We start from the raw sequence: 27888 nt of genomic DNA, 5'->3' as shown, positions 1-27888 counted from the left end.
ACTGCAGACAGCAATCATTCTGTTCACACAGCTTCTTTGGATTCAGCCTAAGCATTCAACACTATACCCCTTAATTGCATTGTAATAAGCTACATATCTTAAAAATAAGTCTATATATGATGACGTAGATAACCAATTGGATGAAAGATAGAGCTTGCATAGTTAAGGTGGCACATGTCTCCTTGTAAAGTATGAAAGTAGCCAGTAGCATGTCCAGGGCAGAGTATCACAACCACTACTTTCCAACATCTACGTCTCCAATCTCCACACTAGGAATTATGACCTTTGGTTAACTAAGTTTGCACATGACTGCAAACCAGGCATTATTATCAAATCTCCTCCTGATACTCATTCATTACAACAGGAACTAACCAACACAAACAAGTAGTATATGGAAAAATGGGTAAAATTAAATGTGAAAAAAATGGAGCATTATCATATTTTGTATCTTTCCCTCAGTGTACAGTATTGTCAACACCTCACTCCAAAATGATAATGTAGTCAAGGATCATGGAGCCTAGGTTAATGAGCCAATCTCCTTTGACTACTACCATGTCACAACAGTAGTCAGAAAATCCTTCTGTTTAGTACAACTAATGTCTAAAAGCCTATCACCCAGGTCAAAAAAGGTTATCATCTCTCTGTACATTTCCTGAATTAGATAAATTATTGAGCACCCCCCCCCCCCCGGATGTACCTATCTAGATATATTAAGTAACTGAAAAGGCCCCAGAGGTTCCTAACCAAGAAAAGTATTACCGTAAATCCTTGAGCTACCATAAAAGTCTTAAAGTGATATCTCTTTATTCAATTTATTATAGGCTTATGTGGGGCGATCCATGCTGCACCATTACAGACCCCATTTTCCTTAATCTCTTGTATCTTTGGAAGTCAAATACATCAACTAATATGAAAATTAGGAGCTTAAATGTCCAACAGCAAATTAAATAAAGTGACACACAGCATCTTTCAAATTAAACTTGAGTGAATGGATGGGTACCCAAAACTTTACTCCAGGACTGACCTGTTTTGTCCTTCCTGAGAAGAGGGGGTACATACTTACTTATGTACTTACAAATATTTCAAGCATGGGCATTAATGCCCTTCTAGCCTGCCAATATACCAAAACACTTGTTCCCATAATAAGTGTCCAGACTGTTCTTAAAAACATTTAAACTAGCACTTGCTTTAATGTAATTATGTAGTCTGCCTTATGCATCCGGTGTTCTCTCAGAAAACCAATTATTACCCTTCTTATTCATATATAATCTTCTGCATAGGTTGTCTGGTGATTGTCTAGTACTTTTTGATAACCCCAAATATTCCCAGAGATAGCTGTCTCTAAATGCTCTATATACCTGAATAAGACCTCCTTTTAGATATCTATAAGAAACTGTACAAGTTCAGATATTTTAGTCTTTCATAACAAGTTAAATTTTCACATCCATGGATGCCCTTGGTATATTTCCACTGTACTCTCTCCAGTTTACTGATGCTTGTTTTCTTATAAGGTTTCCATATTGTTATTTCATACTCAGGTTTGGTCTAATGTAACTAACAATGACTTCATCATGTCTGATTTCCTAGACTTTATAAATCTTTTTATGCTACCTATAGTTCTATAACTATCATTAACCAATTGGTTGATAAGATTGGAAAAATTCAAAGCTGGATCTACACATATACCCAGGTCCTTAAATGAATCTACAGTTTCAATCACTGTGTGCTATATTAAATATTCACCTTTCAATTTATGTTTCCCAAATCTCATATGCTTAGTTTTTGATGTATTTGTCAGCATATTATTCCCCTGTGCCCAAATGGTCAAATTAGTCAGGCTCTTTTGCAGACATGCCTTATCTGTAACACATGTAATCAATTTACCCAATTTCAGGTCATCTGCATATAAATTATAGAACACCTCAGGTGAAAAGGTTAGGTCTGAAAGATACAATCTAAACAAGTAAAGGCCTAGGACAGAGCTCTGTGGGACACCCTGACTGTATCCAAGGATTTCACCTGTCCAGTTGCTGTATGATATTTGCCATGTCCTATTTGTAAGCCATGCAGCTATCCATCATAGCAAGAGTATATCAATACCTAGTTGTATTAATTTATTGATCAGTGTTATGTGGATGACCCTGTCAAATGCTGAAGTTAAATCTATATAAATTACATCACAGCACAATTTTTATGTTATTATATTGTTATAGAACATTATGTTACAGGTGGTAATAGATCTGTTTTCAACATATGCATGCTGATATATGGTTTCAAGTTCCAACCTATCCAGTTCTGACAATAACTTATCCAATATAACCTTCTCCATTATTTTTCCACAACATGAAAGTAGACTTAAGGGTCTATATGACTCTGGGTTTGTCCTACTTCCCTTAACCTTAAAGACAGGTTTAATAAGCGCATGTCTCCAATCTTGAGAATCTGCCCATATTTATATGATCTAGCAAATAAAAGATATAATGTCACTATAAGTTCTTGCTGAAGTGTTCTCAGGTCATTATTACTAATTCCGTCACCACCCTGTGCTTTCTTTAGATCCAGTTTGCGCAGTTCTTTTTCAATATAATCTAATTTGATTCCAGTTTCTGTGGTTACCTGGATGTCACTAGCAAAACTTATCATGCCCTTTGTGGATCCCATTTTGCATAAGATTTTGTAAATATATCTATAATCTGTTGTGTCTGAGAATATATTTTAGAATCTGCACACAGTTTATCAATTTGTGTGTCTTTAATCCTTCCACATCTTATGTATCTATAAAAAGGTTTCCTATTATGCTCAATATCTTTATATACATTTCTTCAAATTTTTATTGATCTTGTCCCACATTCTGCTTAATTTATTTGTCCAGCTTGTTTATTTCAGTTTTTTAAAGTTGTAGTACGACCTGTCTTCAATTTCTTATATTTTTTGTCTCTCACCTTAATCAGGTATCTTGTTCTTATGGAAATATATCCTCCTTACGTTGTATACCTAGATCCTGATGTTAAACATTTTTTTGATTTTTTGCACTCAATTTCTCTTTAAAACTTTCCACATTCCATCTGCAGTTTTTCCACTGAGCACCTCACACCAGTTAATTTTACATAGTGATGTTTTGCTTACATGTAACCTGTAATTAACCTTCTGTGCATTGCTTTAGATTTCAGTTTGGCAGAATTATATCGCAACAAATGAACCTTTATAACCATGATCACTGCACATCAATGGTGGTAAAACTTGACTTGAAGTTATAGTAATTTCTTTAGGAACGCAAACAATGTCTAGTATGTTCCATTCCCTGGTAGTTTTTTTTTTTTTTTTTTACAATCTGAAGCAACTGTTGTTCCTGAACATTCATTGTGAATGCCTCCCTTACTAATGTTGTTGAATCAATATTATTCCAATCTGCTTCCAGTAAATTTTAGTCCCCATCTAATATTATTCTTCCCTCCTGTGTTTCATGTAAGAAATATATGAACTTCTCTAGGTCATCTGCACTTGACTTTGATGATCTATACACTCCAACAATTGTCTTATGTTCCAGGGCTGTCTTTATGGTCATAGTTACACAATGAACATGTAATAATCACATGTTTCTTAACTATCTTTAATCCCTATCATAACACTTCCACCTGATTTTTTGTTAGAATGTCTGTTACAGTAAACACATTTATGCCCTAACAGAACTGGTTTCCAATCCTAGCATTAACAACCATCAGAGAAGCATCTAATATTGCTGTCTGTGAACTGTTAAATTTTCGACCTGCCTAATGTTTATCAAATATTGCAGAATATCTTCTGTAATAATTCTCTTCCCTGATCTTGATAAATGCACGCCATCCTGTCTGAACACATGTGCGCCCAAAATTAGGCTTGGATGCTCTACACATTTCCATTTTTTAAAAAGGGACATTTTTTCCATGTAGGTATTTACCCAAAAATATTTTCATTCACAGTGACCTGACTACCCTTCTGTATGTGATTTGTGAAAAATACGTTCTAATACCAGTACAAGCTATACTATCTAAGAAGACTGTAAGTTCCCCACTAACAGTCAGAGAGTCCCTGCAGATGACATCATTTGTACCAACATGAATGAAAACAGATTCATACTTCCTTACATTAAGGCGTACAGCATGAGAGTGGGTTTACTATTAAAATCGCTGAATTCACAACTGCAAACATTGATATCTTCAAAGCATGTCATCGCCTCATGAATATTAATGAGGTCAGATGATCACCCCACACCATCGACAGTCCGTTTTCGATGTTAATGTCGACAGTTGCTATTTACAGACATGCTGCATTTTTCTGTCCTGTTGATGATCTTCTTAACTGCTGTTCACTTGACTGTCGACATACAGACTGTCGCTGCTACCATGTTCGAACTGGAGCCGGAAGTTAAACTGATTTAAAATATTTTGATTGTAAACCATGAGAGTGTGTATTAGCAAGGTGTAAACTGTGTTGTGACTCAGTTGTCTTGTATTTCCTATGATCTTACAATCCTAAAGAGACATAAAAGGTATTATGGCAGAATGGTTACTAATGCAGGGCAAAATATGTATATACACATACTGTAATATTCTATGATGTGCTATGACATATGGACTTAAATAATAATATTTAGAGTGTAGCCTGAATCCAGCTCAGAACACTCAGGCTATTAGCATAATCAGAACAAACAGGAATCAATATGAATCATAGCAACAGCTAATATTAATATTTTTTATGCACATTGCTAGTGACCATGTCATAAACTGTAGAAGGAATTATCCAATGAACCTTGTAGTGGGTGAACACATTTTCTTGACTGATTATTCATAGCCACATGTAATAAAAGACGAAATTACAGTGGGTGTAGCATACAGTATCCTCTTTAGATTATGTGAAATAGTTACACTTAAACAATTACCACTACTGCATATCATTATTAAAACTGTGTCAATGAGAATGCAGAGACAGTAATGAAGGAAAAGCATGCTCTACCTTATTTGTAATTATTCTTTTCTTCTGTTGCAGGTAAATGTACACAATCCTTTGTTCTATATTGGCATAATGATGGCTGTTTCTACACTTCTGTCCTTTTATGTCTTCAATTTGCTCCTAAAAAGTGCCTTTATGGTGGAAGAACGAAGGTACCACCTTGTGGCCAAATACGTCATCATAATAGTCTCCATGATCATCATCACAGTCCAGCCGCTAATTCTAGAAAGTCTTACTGCATACAATGTCATCCCATGCATGGGTGTGTTTAACTGGGATGGAAGAGGCTCGGGTAAGTACTGATCATGTGACAAATCTCAAGTATAGAACATGAAACAGCACAGGTGCAAAATAAACGAACAGCCCCTGCATGTTGAGCAAGGCTGTCCAATTTTACCCATGGAAGCAGCAATTTTCCATAAACTTCAGGGCATTACTATTATGCAAGCTGAGAGCAAACAACCTTCAGCTATAGACCCTTATGATACAGGAGCATGAGTTCACTTAATTAAGCCAAAACTCATTTGCTTCATACCCTTAACTGGCAAGATACTTTAGACATCTTTTGCAACTGTTAAGCTATTTGACAAAATGAACAACAATGTTGTGTTCAGCAGAAATGGCATTCCTACCACAAAGTGATTCAAAGAAGTAACTATTAGATTAGAATACCTATCAGGATGATTTTAAGATTGAAAATACCTTAGGCCGTATTATATGTATGGTTGCCACTTGTCAGTATTTTTTTCTTGACAGACAGGACAATATTATTTGGATTTTAATTATATTCTATTATTTGCATTTTAATTGTACTCCCAGAATAATCTTTTGTTTGTTTTAATTGGCAGCCTGGGAGGTGTGAAATGTGACCAGTAGCACTCATGTAGGTTAATCAAAAGTTTCCTCAGGTTTTTGCATGCTCCGAAGGTGGCACTCCTAGTTTTACAGCTCTATGTTACTTGTTTAGGCTCTGCATTTTAGAGGCATATTTTGAAGTAAATGATTTTCAAAGCTGTGCAATATTCTTAGTACATATAGGTAAAGCAAAATATATATGCTTTAACCATTTAGACATGATTGTTAATACAATACAGATGAAATATCTCATGCATTATAGTGATTTTCATACAATATGGAGTTATTTAAAAGGGAATTCTAGTGGATAGTTATACATTAACAGAAATACAGAGCATATAGTTATACAACAAGGAAAATACCTGAAAAGATTAATTAATATAAATGATCTTGTATAATACATTAAGACTAAAATAATATGTTTCAGGCAGCTTGCAGGGGAATAGTATAATATGAAAATTGTAACATGCCTATATATTTGGATACTTGGTTTGAAAGTAAGTTGCTAGTGTTTTATAATGTATTTTTTTAGAATGAATATTTTTGTAATGCAAAAGGCACAAAATGAAGTTAAAAACATTTAAGAAGGAATTGTGCTTCATTAAAAGATTGTTGTATAAGGCTTGAGAGATGTGAATATTGAGAAGAGCTTGAAGGCTGGCAGTTAGTGCAGAGGATTGAAACAATGAGTTGACAAGCTGTTTCCATTTGATTCCCACAACTTCATTTGCCTACTGTGTGATATGATCAGGTCACTTAACCAGACAGTGCTTTGGGGCTTTGGGGAAACTGTGATAGCCTTCTCAATAGTCTCCTTGAACACATACCTAGTAATTACCCATGAACCAATGAACCTAAATATTTATGTTGATGTAAACTACTACATGATAATAGGAGAGATTAAATTAAAGCAGATTGTTTGCCCTTGTAATTTAGATATTTATATAGTATAGTTATAACTAACCTCTATAAATCATCTGATGACATATATGATAATTAGAAGGGTAGTTTGGGATTCTATTCAAACTAAGAATTTTAAATTCCATAGGATGTAATTGGTTTGCTTTATCTTTAAAATTAACTATTTGTTTTTTGCATCTATATCATTTAAAATATGCTTTCAAGCAATAACTTTCCTTTTGTTTTATACTGACATTATTTTAAAGAGCTGTGTTCTTATGAAAATCACAGAACAGCAATTTAGAGTAGCAATATGCATGTGACTAATATAAGATGTCTTGTTTAAAATGTGTTTCTTTAAAAGTAAATGGCCGCAACACTGGCAATAAGTTCGTTATCATAAAACGCAAGTGGCTTTTTTTTACAAGAAACTCATTGGTAGATTAGTATATTAAATACAAAGGAATATATACAACTAGCAATTTCTAGCTTTAAAGAAAATACAATGGGAACAAGAGTCTTATGGAGAAATTCAATTGTAATGCCTAGGATTATTGTCTGATATAGTGATGATAATATTATGATGTGTATGATCATTATTGAATATTATAAAAGTATCTTAACCTTGGCAAATATGCACTGGATTCCAGGAATTGGAGCTAAATTCTCTAGAAAGTGGCTGGAAATGTTACCTTTCAATAAAAAGGGAATTATAATAATGGCAGAATACTTTAACTGTATACTTAAAGAAAGTGATACTAGTTTTACAGTTTCAGCTAAATTTAATCAACTTTATTGATTTACTTAATCTTATAGATGTTAATAACATTTCTTAAACAAATTCTTTATTTTAAACTTTAGTTTACACTCATTACTCTTATGGATTTGGTACACAGTCAGTGAGGGTATATATATTTCAAATTATTTGGTTTCTAAATAGAAAAGGTAAAGATGATAACATGTCCTTTATCAGATCACAATGAAATTAGTTATACAGTAATGATAAATCCAATAAAATTGTTTTATTTTAATAGCCTCACAGCTTATATAACAAAAATAACAGATTTAAAGAAATATTTTAACAGAAATATAACATAATTATGGTGACGTTTCTAATATGATCCTATGAAATTCAATGAAAGCGCATTTTGATCGGTTCATAGGTCTGTACTAGGCTGTTGATCCAAAGGCATAAAAAACACAATGTAACCAGCAAAAAATAAAAAAAAAATACAGAGTCACCGAGTACTGCAAAAGTTTTAATACCATTCTGGCACCTTGGCTAAGTGCGTTCAGAGGAAGGCACTTAGCCGAGGTACCAGAACGCTATTAAAACTGTTGATCCAGAGGACCATTAGTAGCCTAGCCAAAATACCCCAGATCTTGGATACCCATTGACATGATTCATTTATACCTAGTTTTGACCCCTTTCAATGAGGGCTTCAGTAACCAAGCCCTGGGTTTATTTACAATTGTCCATCCATTCATCCAAGTTATGTTCAAAGAGGGTCAGGGAACTACTTTGCTTTACATCCAAAGGAAGTCTATTCCATAAAAAGAGGGATTCTCCTTGATATACATATATCTCACCAGCAAGTCCTAGTTATGCTTCAGTGGAAGTTAAGATCTTTTGAGAGGGTGTTGAAGGTGTTAATAGTTTTGTGGGTGTGCAGGAGGTCAGATAGGACTGGATGATTTGAGGCTCTGTAACTAGATGTATGTCACTTCACAAGACTCTGTAGGAAACATAACACAGAAGAAGAGCACTTTAAGACAGTCTGCATATTTTTAGGAAAATATACATTTGATTATCTTAGTAAGAAAATGCTACCGTTTCTCTCAAGCTGTGTCATATGCTTAGACAGGTGCTTACCAAAGGGGCTATTAAACTCTATTATTGGCCTAATGTGGGAGGAGTAGAGAGGGATGATAATTTCCTTTGATCTGGAAGAAATACCCTTGGTGATTAGTCTGGCAAGGTAAAAGGACTTCGTAACAGTAGTGGATACATGGTGATTAAAGGATATTTCATTGTCAACAAAAGTGCCCAAGTCCCCAGTAGCTGAGTCAACCTTCAAAGAATTGTCACCTATATGTTAGGTGCATGGATGGCCAGTTTTGCTGGATTTCTTGGTATTTAGTTTTTGGCCATGGTCTAGACACCACTTATTGATACGTGTTAGTTCCTCCTGAGAATTTGAAACACAGATAGGGAGGTAATGACATCTCAAACATTGCAAGTCATCTGGAAAATTGGTCATCGACAGGTTCTTGAGGTCAGCCTTGATATCAGAAAATAAATATTAAACAGAGCTGGACACAGGACCAATTCCTGGGGGACACTCATGGCAACCACTGTTTTAATGGGACATTCCTTCCACACTGATAGACTGGGTTCTGTCAGTTAGCCAGTTTGCTATCCAGTGGATTTACAATTAGTTTATCTTTTCCATAACTGGAAATGTGGAATTATATAAAAGGACTTGGTTAGGTCCAGATAAGCAGTGAGGTCTGATTTACCTGAGTCTAATGTATCAGTGATATGTTCAAAGAAATTCAGGAGGCAGGATCCATTTTTAACAAACCTAAACTGGTTTAGGTCCAAGGCTTATAGACTACCTTTGTCTTTGTTAATAAGTTTCATGATAGTGTGTTCCATTGCTTTGCGATGAGGCTACTGAGGTTTATAAGTTAGCAGTATCCAGTTGGGATGACTGCCACACTTCTCCCCTCCTCTGGAATGAATACAGAACAGAGGCTGGGGTTGCTTAAGCTTAGTAGTGTGTCTTCCAGACAATGTCTGGTGATTACAAAAAGGCAGCCTGGCACACTACAAGGGCCCACAGAACCAGTGATGTGAAGTTGTTCTATCTCATCGTTCATTCTTACAGATGGGTTCGGAGCCGATCCTCGGATCTGAGTCAGCCTACTACAAAGCTCGAGGTCATCAGACAGCTCGAGGCCAAGTCCCTATCCCATAATGCACCTAGAGTTACCTCAGATCTAGTTTGCCGCTGCAGTAGATTGGAGGTTCCTCAGCAATAGCTCGGGCCAGTAAAACTTTATTATAAAAATTTTTCTTATAACTCATTAATTCCACTTCTTAGCTTCTTTAGCATTATATCTCTTTAGTGTGTATTCCTTAGTGTGCCTTTTTCATATTTAAATATAGCTTTTGGCCTTTATTTTTCTAAAGGCCTTTATAATTAGTGTAGTTACTGTAGTTATATAGCTATTGTGTGTCTTTGATAACTATTGATATTTAGAAGAGTGTGTGTGTGTGTTTAAAGTGGCACTTTGTCACAGGATATTTAGCCCATAGTTTTTTATCAGGGCTTATTTAAATAGTTTTGGGTGTGTCTTTAGTATATTGTTGTAGTTTCACTGATACTGTGCTGTTCATTATGGCTGACCAGGATAGGGATAAACATCCTAAGTCAGGTTTCAAAAAATGCCCAAAATGTGGACAGAAAATGTCTGTAACAGATAGCCATGTTAACTGTGTTTACTGTATGGGAGCTTTACACCTTCAGGAAAGTTGCTCCATTTGTCATTCTTTCTCATCTAGGGTCCTTCAGGAGAGAAAGAGAAAGCTAATCGATAGAGGTCTAGTCAAACTGTCTTTTCAGGAAGCTTTGAGTGACCAGGACAGGTCTAGCAAATCTTCAGAGTTTTCCAAGGCTTCTACTTCTTCGGAAGTAAAACAAAATTTAAAGAAAATGTCGACGTCGGCTCCACAGCCCTCGGAGCCGAGCATCTTGTCCTTCGGAGCCGGTCCCCGGTACTGGAACCAGTATCCAAACTGCCTAAATTTTCACTCCTGCAATCTGTACCTCCTTCCATCCACTAATCTCGGTCTTCGATAAGCCTTTCTGATTTGGATGTGGATCGTGTGGTGCAGAAGTTGTTACAGGCACCGCTAAATTTTTATCGGCTCTGACCCAAACAGTTTCGGAACACAAGACTCTTTTACCATGTACCACTTTTCCTCCTCTGAGCCATACCAGTCCTTTGGAGCCAGAGGAGTTGGACTTGATGATCGTTGAGCCTTCAGAGCTGATGCCTGCTCCAGTGTCTTCGGTTCCATTTATTCTGATGTCCTTGGCGCTGATCGAGGAGTCTATGAGCCAACACTCTCCGGTCGGGTCCAGGGAGGATAGTCAGACTGACTTGTCGGTTCTGACTCTGCCTCTTAGGGGTTTGGCTCAGATGAGCTCAGCTCCTACCTCTGGTTTGGAGCCCACCATCTCGGTGCCGGGGGTAATGATGGTTTCCTCGGATCCGCCAGTCCCTTCTCATCGGAGCAGAGGTCCCTTCGAAGCCATGAAGAGAGTTATGTCTCCTTAGACATCTTCGACTTCAGGTCCGGCTACCTCCTACCCAAAAGCACCTGTGTCCACTTCTGCTTCACAGATCCTTTCTAAGCGTAGAGACCCAGAGCCTCAGGAACCCCCATTGGGGGGGGGGTCCCTGCTCTTCTGAGACCTCACCAGAAGTTCCCACTGATGAGGTTCACAGGAAGAGATTCTTAAGAGGAAGCATTTAGGCTCCCCACAGGAGTCTCTCACATCCGATACTGACTTGGATGAATCAGAAGGGTCCCCACGGTCCCCCTCTGAGGATATCTCATTTGCTGAGATATTAGAAATCATTAGGCAGAGGGGTGACTGGCAGTCCACCAACCCTACTAAAGATGAGTCGGTTCTCCTGAAGGCTTTCAGGTCTCAACTCTCCACCTCTTGGGTGTCTCTGCCCATCGATGAACTTATGGAGCTGGTCTCATGAAGGGAGTGGGAGTCTCTGACACCATGGAGCCTGTCCCCAGGAGGCCTAATAAATTTATTTCTGCCCCCCAGGAAAAGTCCTTTCTTACCAAGGGAGTGCCAGTTGATGCCATGGTGGTGGCGGCAGCCACCAAAAAGGAGATTTCAGAAACTTATTCCTCTATCCATCCTCCTAACAGAGACTTCAGAATCATGGATAGATACGGGAAGCACACATACAGTTCAGCACCTTTTGTACTGTGTTCACTCAACTATCTCACCCATTTTAGAAGACTGCAAAGAGATCTCCTAAAAGAGCTTGGAGGTACTCTTCAGGGTACAGTAGCTGCAGGAGCTTCAGATAAAGTTGCATCCCAGCTTGCTACCCTCAGTTACATAGTAAACTTGCCCATGTGCCTCATTTCATATGCAGCTGATGGAGCAAGTAGAGCAGCGGGTACAGGAATTGATCTTAGGAAACACTCCTGGATGCGCTTGTGTTCCTTCACGGAGCCCTTTAAGTCATCCTTTGTCAACACCCCTTTTGATGGCTCATCCCTTTTCAGACCCAAAGTTAAGGAAACTTAGACCAGGTGTGAACAGGAAGGAAAGACTCTGTCTGCTGTCAGAGTCCATTTTTCCACTCCTACCAGACGCCACCCCATGGTTCAAAGGGGAGGTAAGATGTGGTTCCAAATAGCCCAAGGAGTCTTTCAGGACACATGTGGTGAACCCCCCTCCAGGGGCAGAGGAGGGGGCAATAATGGAAGACACCACCCTCACAGCAGAGGGGGTCTGCAAAACTAGGGTGACCAGAGATCAGTTCTTTGGGAATCCCTACCAGTGCTCCTGAAAGGAGACCTGACTGTCCTACTTTGGAGGCAGTTGGGGTTGCTTTTCTTTGTATCCAGATGCCTGGCTCAAAAATAACAAATGACAACTGGGTACAAAGTATAATTTCCAGAGGATATTTCATTCCTTTCACCACACTCCCTCCATTGACAACAAAAATCCTGGACGTTCCACTCAGTTACAGGCAACAGTAGAGGTCCAAACGTTGCTAAGAAGAAGAGTCATCCAACCAGTCCCAGCAGACCAGATAGGATCCGGAACTTACTCAAGATTCTTTTTAGTTCCAAAAAAGAGAGTGAACTGGAGACCTATTTTGGACCTCAGCAGACTAAACAAATCTGTCAAGAAAGAGAAGTTCTGGATGGTCACGCCTCAGTTGATACTTCCCATTTTAGGGAAAGACAATTGTATGTGCTCCATAGATCTCCAGAATGCGTACTACCACATAAAAATGGCCAGACCATCCAGGGATCATCTGCGCTTCTGGCTGGGAGCCAATCATTACCAGTTTTGAGCCCTGCCCTTGGGTCTCACTACAGCCCCCAGAGTGGTTACCAAATGAATGGCAGTGGTCACCTGAGATGTTTAGGATTCCAGGTGTTTCCGTACCTAGACTATTGGCTCCTCACTGCCACCACCAGGCATCAGTTCATACAAGCCAGGTACATCACTCTTTCTCTCTGCAGTTATCTAGGCATTACAATAAACTCAGAAAAATATGCCTTGTCACCATTGCAACATACTGTTTTTAACGGAGCAGAATTGGACACCACCACCACCACTTTGAGACTTCCAGCAGAAAGAGTCTTACTACTCCATCAGCAGGTCCACAATATCATATCCAAAGACAAGACTCCAGCATCAGAAGTACTAAAATTGTTAGGCATGATGGCAGCTGCAATATTAGCCATACCATTGGGTCGCATGCACATGCGGATTCTGCAATGGCTGTTATTCACTCAATGGTTTTACCAAGAGCTTTCATTGTCTCATCTTAAAATGATCACAAACACATGCAAAAAGGATCTTCAGTGGTGGTTGACCTCTCTTCATGTTACGATACCCAGCGGCCACAGTGACCATGGATGCTTCCCTGATTGGGGGTATTTTCAGGGAAGAACAGCCCAAGGCACATGGACCAAACAGGAGACACATCTGCATATCAATGTCCTGGAGATGAGAGCAGTACTTTTAGCATTGCAGTACTTCCAGGATGCTCTTCCTTTGGGAACAATTGTGATTCAGATGGACAACATGTCAGTGTTCTGGTACTTGAACAAACAAAGAGGAACCAGGTCCTACCCCCTTTGTTGTGAAGCCCTAAGAGTATGACAATGGGCTACAGCCACCCAGCACTTTCTGTTAGCAATGCACATCCTGGGGAAATCCAACGTGATAGCAGACAAGGTGAGCAATTTTGTTGCCTCATGAGTGGTCCCTCAAGAAAGAAATAGCGGAGAGAATTTTCCGCAGGTGGGGCCAGCCTTGTGTGACCTTTTTGCCAACCACATGACCACAAAACGCAGAAACTACTTTGCCCTGATTCCCCCTTCGGGAGGGATGCACACAAGGGACACACACATACACGATTGGCCTCCAGGTCTCCTCTATGCATTCCCACCAATTCCCTTGATACCCAAAGTACTACAGAAAGCAAAAGCCCTGGAAAGGGCCATCATTCTAATAGCCCCTCATTGGCCTTGTCAGATTTGGTTCCCCTTCCTTTAACTTCATCAATTGGAGGACCCTTGGATTCTGGACCCAGTTCCAGATCTTCTGACGCACTCATCAGGGGAACTTCATCCTTCTCTTCAGTCCCTGAAGCTGACACCTTGGCTGTTCCAATTACTAACATAGCCAGGTTTCATAACCTTTCAAATGAAATGCAGCAGATTCTAATATCTTCTCATAAATCCTCTACTAGGAAGCTATACCTTAGCAAATGGAAAAGATTTTCTATATGGGCCTCTCAAAATAATATTGATCCCTATCAAGCCCCTATTGCCTCCATATTACAGTTCTTGACTATGCTTTTCAACAAAGGAGTCGCAGCAGCAACATTTCGAGTTCAACTTGCTGCTATCTCTAATTTTCACCTTGAATTTGAAGGATTGAACATAATGTACACAAACTATCCAAAGCCTTTCCCAAAGGGACTTTTCATCTCAGACCACCTGTGAAATCCCCTTATACCCCATGGATTCTAAATTTTATACTTTCATGCATTATTCTCCCTCCTTTTAAATCAGCTTCCTCGTGTGATTTGAAATATTTGTCATGGTAGGCATCACTTCTGCCCGCAGAGTGTCAAGCCTTGTCCATAAAGCCTCCTTATCTGATTTTCCATGCTGACCGAGTCTCACTGCGAACTAATGCCTCATTTTTGCCCAAAGTTTGTACTGAAACTAACCTTAAGCAAATTATAGATTTGCCAGTGTTCTTCACCAAACACACCAACAACTTAGAGTATATGCTGCACAAGCTTGATGTTCATAGACAGCTCAGATTTTACTTGGATAGAACAAAAGAGTTCAGGAAATCAGAACAGCTTTTTGTTTCCTCTTCAGATTCCAGAAAAGGTATGCCAGTGGCAGAAACAACTCTGTCTAAATGTTATCTGATTGTATCCCATTTGTTTATTCAGCCAATAATATGCTCTTACATCACAAAATTAAGGCTCATTCTACCAGAGCAGTGTCTACATCCTCTGCCTTTTCTGCTAGACTTCCTATAGAAAATATCTGTGCAGCAGCCACTTGGTCAAGACCTCATACTTGTATCATTCATTACAAAGTGGACAGGGCCTCCAGGGACAGGGCCTCTTTTGGGTCTACTGTCCTGAAAAACATACTCCCGTGAGCCACCTGAGAAAGATGGTGCTTGGGATGTTACCCATCTGCAAGAATGAATGGCGAGATAGAAAAACTTCACATAAAGAAGTTATGTACTTAGCATAATGTTCCATGTGAGTTGTTCATCTCACCTTCATTCTTACTTCCCACCCTCCCATCCCCTCCAGGGTTTTTCGAGGACCAAGATACTAGATTCTTCCTGGCTGCTCAATCCTTCTATGACTTTCTCTTAAACAGTGATAGAATGACACATGATATTATTCTACGCAGCAAACAAGACATGAGGTAACTCTAGGTGCATCATTGGATAGGGACTTGGCCTCAAGCTGTCTGAAGACCTCAAGCTTTGTAGTTGGCCGACTCGGAGCTGAGGATCGGCTCCGAACCCATCTGTAAGAATGAAGATGAGATGAACAACTCACATGGAATGTTATGGTAAGTACATAACTTTGTTTTTTTGGCCATGGACAGAGCATGTCAGACCTGCTCAGAGGTGATCGGGAGGGGTGTGGGTATATTAATAAGTTGAAGAAAGTTAGGGGGAGATAGGGGAGTAAAGTTAGAGCTGAATTTGTCTGCTAATATTTTGGATATTTCCTCAGGGGAAAATTAAGTATTTTTGTTCTATGTTAGCTCTGAGCAATGTTGGGCATTACCTATAAGGTTTCTGACATAGATGACAAAGGCTTTGTGGCTGTCTTTAATAAAGATAGTGATTCTGAATTCATACTTGCATTTGGAGGATTTGATTTTGTTTCTGAGTTCTTTGTTGATCTTTCTGAGTTCCTCTGTAGATGACGGATTATTAAGTTTACTTTTATGGACTATGAGTGTCTTCCTCTTATTGTAAAGTCCGTTTATATTATGCTTCCACCACAGCAGTTTATTCCTGAGTTTGGCACTGTCTTTATGTTTACCAGAACAGATGTCTGGATGCATGCTTTGAGATGGGCATAGAAATCATCAACAAATTTGGCAGCATTAGCAGCTCAAGTGATTGATAGAGCAGCAGGGAGGATAGGGTCCCCATCCTAGGGTGGAGGGTGACATGTGGGCGAAGCATACAAAGCACTATGTGCTGTCTATCAGAGGCTGGGAAGCCAATTGCAATGTGCTCTGCTGAAGGAGCAGGGCAGCCTGCAAATGATAGGACCATGTAGAAGTGTGGTGTTAGGAAGCAAGGTCTGCCCATTGCATGCTCCATGGGGCCAGCCAAGGTGCACACATTGTGGAGAAATGGGGTATGACTAAAGTAAAAAATGCAGTTCATGATAAGACAACAATGACCCCACCCCAAGACATAATTAGGATCCATGCTGGCCTTGACATCAAATTTTGTAATAGTCCCGGGGATGTTTGGAGTGACCGGTAGACCCAGCATAGACATGAGGAAATAGGATGGTTGTTAGGATGACTCCATGACTCCAAGGGAGAATAAAGAACACAAAAATATAATCCAATAAATTTTTCATGTATAAACAGCATTTTAAGAAACCTTTAGAATTGTTTATATATAAATACACTGAGATAAAAGCATGGTGCTTTAATTATTCCCTTTAGCACTTACAGCACATTGTATACATAGTCTGAATTTAAAAAAATGTTAAGCTTAAAAAAGGGATATGAAATCAAATATTAAGAGAGACTAAAGTACTTAACGCAGACTATTTAATGGGGAAATATTATTTCTATATAGAAAACTGGCAGGGTCTATGTTTGCTTATTGAATTAAAAAAAATTTTGAACCACAAAACAATAAAAGAAAAACAGCAAACTGGAAAAGCAGTGAACACCGATAACAGTGAAATAAAATACAGAGAATAGCCATAATCAGACAACATTGCACATACAACAAACCAGGTGGGGAGCTGTGCCTCCCAACTATATATACCAACTCTGAGATCGCACTACAATGGGGAATAGGGCAAATTTAGTAGGTTTCCCTTCACTTACCTTTTGCATCCTGTTACTTCCTGGTTGTTGGCCAATTATGGCAATTGGCTGAATTTATTTTCGAAGTTGTCAACATTCGCTGCTTTTCTAGTTCAAAGTTTTACATTTGTTCTTTCGTGGTTAGAGGTTTTTACAATTCAGTAAGTGAACAGAGACCCAACTGGCTAATGGTACCAATCACTAGACTATTTTTAATCTGTATAATATCCACCCATTCTTGACTTTCTAAACAATCTCAAAAAAATGCCATGCCTCTCAACTGTCCAGATTTTTCCAGAATGTCCAAATTTTTGCCTCATATTTTTGGTATGTTCATCATAAAATTTGTTGTTTTCTAGCAAATCGCTGAGGATTGAAGTTACTAAATAATAACATACATTTCATTTTCAGACTTCATATCCTTCAGAAAATGTATGCTAATACAAACCCTTTTATTCTAGCATCTTTATAAGTTTATAAAAGCAATATTTAAAATCGGCTCCTATTTTAGGGCCTTTGGCCCCCATTATTTTAGTCTTTGTCCAGATTTCTTTGGCTAAGAGGTTGTGAGAAATACAGAGATCATATATACCCAAAATATAAAAAATATCAAGGTCTATAAATTTCATATCAAAGATAAATGTTGGGATTATTATTATATCCAAAATGAGCTCCTGAACTTTAACTTCAATAAATAAAAAATATGTTAATATCATCAGAAATACGTCATCTTTATTTTGGAGGTTATCCACTTAGATATGTCAACACAAATCATTTATCACTGCATAAAACTGAAATGTTATACAAAAAGGAAATTAATAGTTGTTAGAGGTGTACATTTTTAATCAACACAGACTGGCAGCATCATTTTATGATTGTAAAGGTCTACAAACTTTTTGCAAAAAAAGTCCAACATTTCCTGCAATTATTGTGGTCTGATAAATTTATATTAACTAAACTTATGGTGTTCCATTTCTGAGATATATACATAAGACTCAATTCCCACTTCTCTGGAGTTTGTTTACAATAGCCAGGAAAATGACTACAGTGAATAGGAAAAATAAGGTTACATGTTTATTTACAGAATTTATAAATACTGACACTATTCTGTGTCAAAAAATGTTTAATATTAAGATAAATACAAACAAAATAACCACAGAATCTAATTATTGGATAAAACTGAACTCATTCATAGGTAAATATTTAGCCCTTCCAGTGGTGTCGAAGGATAAAGTTCTAACTATGACCCAGATTACCCCAGTTCAATTAATGGCTCAGGTGACTGATGTTGTGGAAGGGGGCAATGGGTGTACCCATCTCAAGGGATGGGTAGTCACATGGGTGTTCTCTGCAATGATCCCTGATAGAAACTGGGGGTGTCACACTAGAGGCGTTGTCCAAAAAGGGGAAAAGGATGGTCAGCATGGCTGAGCTTCAGTGTAGGTGTGCTGATACACTGCACTCCTCCGTTCCACAGTCACCCTCAGATGTACCATTGGACTGCAATAGGGAGAGGGAGTAAGGGGGTAGGTCCAAAAAGTGACCCCCCCCCAGGCTGATGGTGGTGGCCAAAACTTGCAGATGCCTTTAGGTTCTATGACCGGCCCCAGCTACTTTGGAGTAAGATGGAGGGAGAAATGCGGAGTTACTGACCCAGCATGGATGAAGGGCACTGGGTAGGAAGGCTGTAGTATGAGGAAGGGATCGTACATTGCTTAAAATAACTTATTCATAGACAAATATTAACCTGTGTTTTATGATTAGGTTAACACCCTTTAGATTCCTCTTTAAATGATGTGCTTATTAGTCAGCCAATGGAAAAAAGGGCATACAGCCATTGGAGGATATGCTTCCTTTTCTGTTTTTGCTCAGCAGTACCTTTGTCAGAGCACAGTAGGAACCAGTAAGCACCATATTCAGCTGATAATATTAAATAACAAGGAAAATATTCATACTTAGAATAAAGACGCCCTTATAGTTGAACTGATGCTTAGAGGATTGAAAAATCTACTACCTAGAAACAAAGATCACATTGCAATTCATTTATTTACCTAGATCCCGGCTTAAAACATTAAGCAAGCTTTACAAATACATTCAATGGCAAGTACAGCTTAGCTGCAATCATGGCAGCTATTAAAGATAAATTAACAGTGGCTCTAATAAAAGCCATAACTTGTAATATATTATAACTAGCTAAAGAAAATATAATTTTGTGTTAATGTTGTCATCCTCCTTCTCCTTCTCTGTCTTATAGCAATATCAAGCAGGCTTACCACTTTCTCAGTTAGCTAAGGCATATTTGTTTTACAGACGGTTACAAAATATTATTTTGTGACGAAATGTCTGGGGAAGTTGATTGTTTGATTATTATTGTACTTATTGCGTAAGATGGCCATTATCTTGCTTACAGTAGAAATAGCACCATATTATTTTGACTAACAAAATAAATTAGTTCTTTTTGAGAGAGTGGGGCTTAAATGATAAAGAATGCTAACTCGATGCAAATGCTATTTTCATAATTTTATTTATTTATTGGCATTTATTTTCTGGGATAGTCCAACTGAGCACTGTCCTTCTTCAGTGGATGCCCAGGGAGAAAAGTTGCATTATACATGCATCATGGACATCATTTGCATTGCTTCATCATTTACAGTCAGTTTTGTTTATCAGTAGTTGTTGCCTTATTTTGGACATCCTCAACATCAGTTACAGCATTTACAAACAGCTTTGATTAAAAATAACAGTTACACAGTTGTATATGAATAACAGTTATTAAGGCAAAGAGTGAGAGCAGCCCAAAGAGAGGAAGGAGGGGAAGAGGCTCGTGGAAGCTAAAGGAGATGTGATGACAGAGGAGGGCATAATTGTGATAACAGTACATTACGTTTTGTGCAGAAGAGAGTTATGGCATGAATTCATAAAGCTATATTAGTAGGTGATGTAGTTGCAGAGCTGTTTATCTATCATGAGTTGCTTTAGTTGGCATTTTACGCCTTTCATGTTGCAGACTGTTCTTAAGTGGAGCGAGATGATGTTCCAGCTATTAGCAATGCAGTGTGAATACAGGGAGTGTCCTGCATTGTGGTTTATTTATGGAGAGTAATATTTTGTAAGTGGAGTGTAGATGTCTCTTAAAAGTATAAGGTTGAATGACAAGAGTGGATATATAGGAATTTTTCAAGGTTTTACAGTAGTTTGAATACTGTAATAAATTAAACAATAGAAAATTATTTATTTTGAGCCAGTTTAGTTGTTTTATTCTAGGTTGTTTGTGAATGTGGCTACTTTATTGTAGAATTGTCCTAGTTTGTCTGATAGATAGGACACCTACTTAGGTGTGGGATATCAATTATGTATTGGTCTTGTGGGAGGGCAGCATATTAAAGGTAATTTTTTTTTTCCGGAAGAGAGAGAGAGAGAGAGTTGGGGTAAACAGTAGTAGTAATTTATTTATTTATTTATTTATTTATTTTGGGGGTGGTCAGGAGGAGTTGTGAGTTGTCAAGCCAACCTTCTATGGAGGAGAAGGCATTATGTTTGTAGAGCATGGGTAGTGTCCTAGTAGCACATATTAGAGTGGAGTCATTGGCATACTGTATCATAGTGGCCTCTTTGTCCATTATGTTTAAGACACTGATAAATAATTTAAGCAGTAGTGGTCTTAAGATGGAGCACTGTGGGATTCAGATGGCTATAGGAAGGAAAGAAGATAAATCACCTTGCCATTTCACTGCTTGGGACCTGTCAGTGAGGTACTAAGAAACCAGTTATGTGGGGGTTATAGCCTATATGAAGACAGTTTAGTTAGGAGAATTGGATGACTGACTATGTTGAATAACTTGGATAGATCTAGAAATAGTTCTGAGGTTAGGAGACATGAATTTCTATTGTGATTAATATATCTGTGAACCTTAGAAGGACAGTGGTATACTGTGATTGGGTCTGAAACCATGCTGTGAGGGATAGAGGCAATTACAAGAAGTAATATATGTAATAAATTGAGAGTGAATATATTTTTCCAGATTTTGGATAAGGGTGAGAGAATAGTGATTGGTTTACAGCTTGTGAGCTCAGTTGATGATCCCCCTTTATGGAAGGTATTACAGTAGATTTTTTCCATAAGGTGGAGACATATTTTTCTTGGATATAGCAGTTTATCAGAATCAATACAGGATATGCAAGGTTATCTGCAGCGAGTTTGAGTTATTCGGATGGAAGTTGGTAAGGGCAGTGGTTGTTGTGTTAAGGATGCATAGGTGTATTTTAATTGCATTTATTGGCACTGGAGTGAATGCATAGGTCTATTGTGGCTTCAATGATTGGAGGGAGATAGCTGGATTTGTACTAATTTTGCTTTGTAGGAGGGAGGTTACTGTGTGTGTGTGTGTGTGTGTGTGTGTGTGTGTGTGTGTGTGTATATATATATATATATATATATATATATATATATATATATATATATATATATATATGGGTCTACCTGATAACAAGACATGCCAAAACACCGACAACGAAATAACCGATTTCCCTGGTGGGATCTGAGAAAACCACTGTGCAGTACCTCTTGTGGGTGATCAGGGCATTCCTGCTAACATCAGCCCCTTGTGGAAGTGAGAGGCAGTAAAGTACTGACACCCATTGCACGTGCCACCCAAGGATTATCACTGCTTAGGTTTGTGAGAGATAGGACATAAAAGAAAAATTCAAAACCACGTGAATGACTGCCTATATTCTGGCCTCTCTGGGCTGATCCTCAACCCCATTGATAGGGGATCAAGTGAGCCGATTGCCTGGGAAGGAACTGATGATCAGCAGGCGGGGGGGCAAAGTGGAACAAAAAATATACTAAGTAATGTAATTATATAAAAAAATAATAAAAACACTGTTTAGAGTGAAAAATAACATTTAGAGTAAAGAACTACTTCATGATGTGTAATTAATTTGAGGATAGAGAAGTATATAGGTTTATCTCAGATATTTGTGATAAAATTTTATTAGTAGTACTATAGAATACAATCTCTTTCATAACATTCCAGATACATAGTATTGCTGCCACACAGAAACAAAAATAATATAAAATGTGAAAGGGTGGACATGGGACAGTTGTGTAAGCTGTTTTAGATGTGCAATGGTGTTTTGCATAAAGCAGTGATACTGGCAGCAGGGTAAAGGGTAGGAAACATGACTAAAGATTTAAATCTGATTCTTACAGTGGTGTGGGATTATTACTGTAGGGAGCACAGAAGACACAAATGGGAAAATGGAAAAAGTAAGGGTTTGTGGAGCAAATGAAACAGGAGGCTGTGGTAATTAGGAGAATGAGAAGAAAAAAATACTTTTTGTTTTGAGGAAAAGAATGTAGCAGCCAAGGCAGAGAAAGTTGTTAAAGATATTCAATAAAATACCAATAGAAGTATACATGTGGAAAAAGGATTAGTTTATGATAGAGGTGGTGACAAAGGAAATAATAAAAGAGACAAAGTTAAGGCACAGGAACTCTAAAAAGAGAAGACTGGGAGTAGGATGCTAAGGAAAGAGTGCATGTGAGAACACTGAATGACAGACATATGCTAGGAAATAAAAGTAATATTAATAGTTACAGGTGACTAGCTGTGGTAGAAATCAGTGAGTAAGGAAAGGAGAAAGGTTGTTTAAGGAGAGGAGAAATGAAAAGTTGCTCATTAAACTGATTAGGTGTGTGACAATAAATATTCTGAAAGAGAAGTAAAGGAGTGGCATATAAGGCTCCAGTGCAGAAATCCAACGTAGTAGTGATCAACACTAAAAAAGTAGAATTAGAAAACTATAATCTGTCACACATGTTGAAAGGCCCCAGAACACTCTGAAAGTGTTTTTTGTAGGGAAGTTTCACCCATACACCTACTGACATATTTCCCAGAATGTGGACAAATACAACATCAACTCCAAAATATCGAAGTGTGGTAGTAGATGCTTGTCCTAGATTCAGTTACATTGGGGTGTGGGAGTTTGCCCTTTCCTGGGGGTAGAGCAGTCTCAGAGTTAATATATTTAATTAGCATTGGATATGGGGCCGTCGCCTCCCCTGCAAAACGGTGTGTTTTTAATGTTTTGTTTTTGTTTTTGATGTTTTGTTCCATCGATGCTTTGCAGTTGATGTGCATGTCACTGTTCTGGGAATTCGCTAATGCAACATAATATCAATATATAATTATATATATATATATTTCAGTATATATATATATATATATATATATATATATATATATATATATATATATCGATATATATAGATATATTTATATATATATATATATATATATATATATATATATATATATAAAATGATATATATATATATATATATATATATATATATATATATATATATATATATATATATATATATATGTGTGTGTGTTAACACTGAGATTGCTGTATGTTCAGGTAAAGAGATAAAGGGTATTATCTGTCATACTACAGTCTCGATCTTAGCATATAAATCAAACAGTTTTGTAATTGCACTTTTGGCTGTCACTCACTACTGTGTTGGATTTCTGCTTGGCACCCAGCACATATAGCTCTAAATGAAGGGGACACATTAATAAAGTGAAGAAGTATAGATGGAAGCAAAGTAAAAGTGGGTGCCTGTTGAAGTTGCAAGGAAAAGATCCTCAGAATAACAGAATCACAACAGAAAGGGGGATGATATACTATGTCTGAGGCTGAGGTCAGGGTCCAGCTGATTGATATCTCTTGCCAAATATATCATGCTTACACTGGTAAACTGCAGAATTCACTGTTTTTCTTTTTGAACTGCAGTTTATTTTTTTAAGTGTTGGTTCTGTCATTATCAGCATTTCTGACAGGAAATCAGTAGGAGTGTATGACAGTAATATTAATTTGATTTAAAAATTAGTTATGATAAATTTGTAGGATCACATTGCAGTACATGGCAAGCAAGTCTGAAGACCACGTGTACCTTGCCAAATACCACTCTCAAGATGTACCTCCACACACACTTCCAGGAGGACAAAATATGTCTAGCTGGGGACAAACTTGCAGGTACCTGTCCATTCATTATGGTTACTCTTGAAGGAGGCAAGGGTTTTACTCTGCTTAGCATTCAGGGGCAGTTTGCTCCAGAGATTGGGGCAACTATTGTGTAATGAATCTGCCCCTCCAATATATTTCTTTTTATTGCTGGTTCAGATTCTTGATTTGGGTATTTGTGGAGTTATTCTCTCTAAAAAGATTTAAGAGGTCTATTATGGTGGGGTCTTTGAGGTTGCAGTCATATATTTCCATGCGGGAGTCTATAATAAACTCATTGTATGGGGATAGAACTTTTAGTCTGTCTTAGTAGCTATATGTTTTTAGGTCAATAATCATTTTCATCAGGAATCTGTGGGATGTTTCTAGCTGCATGAATCCTCTGGCTAACTACATGCTGAAAAGGTCAGTGGACTCAATAATTGGTCTAATTAGACAAAGTAAAGAGGAACAATAACATATTTAGATCTAAATGAGATTCCTTTGGAAATCATTTGTGTTAGAAAGAAGGATTTCCTAACTACTGTTGCAACAATGTGGACAAAGGTGAGGAAATGTTGACTCAGGTGCTGAGATCCTTGACTATTGTGCCCGTGTAGAGTGAGCTATAGCCTGTAAGCTGTAGATGAGAGAGGTTTCACAAAAGTGCCAATGCTGTACTTTTTTTGCAATTCTTTAAGTCCTTTCTCTGTACACATGGGTTGGTAAGAACTATTTCCAAAGGACTAGTTAGATAGACACAGGGGGAGGGCTGTTTAAGAATACACCAGAGAACGCTGGCTATAAAGTTGTAAAGGAGCCGAATGAGAGGGAAAAGAGGAGGAGCTATGCAGATCTCTGTTAACTGGGGTCTTAAAATGGGCTAAATGCAAAAAGATGGAGGGAAGGACATCTTGTTTACCTGAGTTGGCAATACAATGAGTTATTAATTATATTCCGGTTGAGGCAGAATAAAGGACAGATTTTAATGTAATATTTTTTCATTTAGGGGGTTAAAAACATTTATAAAACAGAATATCATCCCAATGTTACTGATGGTTTTGTAGCCAGTGACTTCTACTTGACAAGTGCCCTGGGCATCCAAGGGCTGGCTGGGGGCTCACTGGGAGGATAGGAGTAAGTTGCCAGAGGCCAGATTGCCTATCTTGGGGTAAAGGACCAGCTACTGTGTGGAAAGTTACACCTCTTACATCCTACATACATCCTTACATTCAAGAGCATTTTCTGAAAAAATCATCTTTAAAAGCATAAGAAAATCAAGGCTTTTCCACTGCAGGACATCGTAGGTTAACAATCATAATGTCATTTTAATAATAAATTCTTGTCATTTTTAATTCTGCCTATTATAAGCTGGTAAGTCACTTAGTTAAAAAGTCAGACACAAGAAACTTCTAGACAGCATAAGGAGCTATGGGTGTTAAGTGGAATTATACAGAAAAGGTGCTTTAGGCATGAATGAGTTAACCATATAGGAGATCAGGGAGATAGACTGCAATGCTTTGGTGTGTATACACATGTGCGTGGTGTAAACATACTGACATAATTGCACGCTTGTATCACAAGGTCGCAGTAGGGTAACCATACAAGAAAAGATCCTGAGCCACAGTATGACTGTCCAAAAATACAAGTGATGCTTAAACACAAGCAGTCCAAACTGTGCAAAAATTTTTCTTTAATTCTGGTACCTTGGCCTTCGCCTTCTCATGGAATACATTTATAATTCAAACAACACCCCTTTTATAACACATCTTCAAAACATTTGCATAAATGATTGATTCAATAAAACAATTAAGCATTTTCAGTCAATTGTTTTAAACAAACCTTGCTTTTACCAACGATGTTTTTTTCATGTGAAGTTTCCTTTAAAATTTCATGCTTCACCTCATATATAAAATATGTATTAAATATACTGATATTAATTTATCTTCCATGACAATAACTTTTGTATTTATTTAATTTTTAATACAAAAAATATGTATAAAAAGGGGTTCCTGAAGGGTTTATTTTTTGTGTTTTGGGGAAACCAAAGGTTTTTGGTGAGAATAATGCAGGTTTTCATAATAAATTATTGGAAATGGAGTCTAGATTTATTTTAAATTATAATACTCTTTTTCCAAATGGGATGAATTTGGAAGCGTAAAATCAATATTAAATTATATAAGGTTACAGTTTTATGATCAAACATATTAAATGAAAATGGTTTGGAGTGTATTAAATATAATTATCATATTCTTTTATACATATTTTTTGTATTAAAAATTAAATAAATACAAAAGTTATTGTCATGGAAGATAAATTAATATCAGTATATTTAATACATATTTTATATATGAGGTGAAGCATGAAATTTTAAAGGAAACTTCACATGAAAAAAACATCGTTGGTAAAAGCAAGGTTTGTTTAAAACAATTGACTGAAAATGTTTAATTGTTTTATTGAATCAATCATTTATGCAAATGTTTTGAAGATGTGTTATAAAAGGGGTGTTGTTTGAATTATAAATGTATTCCATGAGAAGGCGAAGGCCAAGGTACCAGAAATAAAGAAAATTTTTTGCACAGTTTGGACTGCTTGTGTTTAAGCATCACTTGTATTTTTGGAATTCTTAAATTTTGGAGCGTGTTTTTGGATCCACAGTATGACTGTCCCTGATCATCTCTAGCTTCTCCCTGCTGTAGGTGACAAATGCCTTGATAACCTCAAAGCTTCCTTTCCTGCTTTCCCATAGATCAAGGGCCTGTCCAGCCATAGATTATGTTGGGCTGCTACCCAAAAATCACAGGACAAGGCAGTAAGGATCTGTACGTGGTCAGGAAATGAACAAAAATGTAGAGGCAATACAGACAGAAAGATATAGGGCACTAGAAGATGGGAAATGATCTGTGAAGAAAAAGTTTTATTTGCAACAGACAGACAGACACAATTCAGACTTCTGGCACCAAATGAAGAATTACTTCAGAGACAGGACTACTTTAAAATGAAATGTCAATGCATGTTACATGGAATGAATCATAAAAAAGAAAAGGTAAAGGCTAATAAAAGAAAAGGAAAGGGGAAGATATGAATCAGGATCTGAATGAAAACAATAGAAAGTGAAACTAGGTATTGCTATGGGCCTATGAAAAAGATGGGAGAATACAGAGCCAACAATTCTGGAGAAAGACATATAACAAAACCTCAGGCTACTGACAACAGAGGGTGGGATATGGGAATATCAGTGTATGTTAACTAGAAATGACAGGCTGGGGAAGATGGCTGTGTTGCACTGTACCTTTGAGAAAGGGAAGGTTATACAGCATGCAACAAGCAGAGGAGACAGGAGAGAAAAATTAGAAAGCTACAGAAATAGCAACGTTAAAACTGTAGGAAAAGAAGACCTGTGGTAGCTGGCTGTTTTAGTCATACACAGGTCAATAAATATAAGACCACAAGTTGCCAAGATGAAAAGGAAAGCAAAGTGGGAGAGATGAGGATAAGGTCTTATAGAAGATCTAAATATGCCAAGATATCAGTGAGAAATATCTTCAAAAAAACAGATAAAAAATGAAACAGCAGGGACATTAGTAGAGGCAGAAATAAAACAGAAAAATCAAGCCATCAGTGAGGAAGAGATCTGATTTACACAAACACATAATCTGAATATATACAGGTAAAGGAATTCTGAAAGAACAGTGAGCATGAGGTGTTAATCTACATGTAGGAGGCAGGTGTGT

General features: G+C 37.6%; 1 protein-coding gene across 1 annotated transcript in view; it reads left to right on the top strand.

Moving 5' to 3' along the window:
* The window catches only part of LOC122803887 (organic solute transporter subunit alpha-like), a 210703-nt gene that overhangs the window by 160011 nt on the left and 22804 nt on the right, over nucleotides 1–27888 (top strand). Inside the window, exon 6 of the mRNA XM_044073569.1 lies at nucleotides 5026–5281. Within this exon, the coding sequence (XP_043929504.1) occupies nucleotides 5026–5281 (256 nt within the window). The remainder of the gene's footprint in view (nucleotides 1–5025; nucleotides 5282–27888) is intronic.

This window comes from Protopterus annectens, chromosome 6.part0 (genome assembly GCF_019279795.1).
Source record: "Protopterus annectens isolate FY-2018-M chromosome 6.part0, PAN1.0, whole genome shotgun sequence".
NCBI classification, from domain to species: domain Eukaryota; kingdom Metazoa; phylum Chordata; order Ceratodontiformes; family Protopteridae; genus Protopterus; species Protopterus annectens.
Note: the sequence above shows the minus strand (reverse complement) of the source record. Positions and strands in the feature narration are given on the sequence as shown.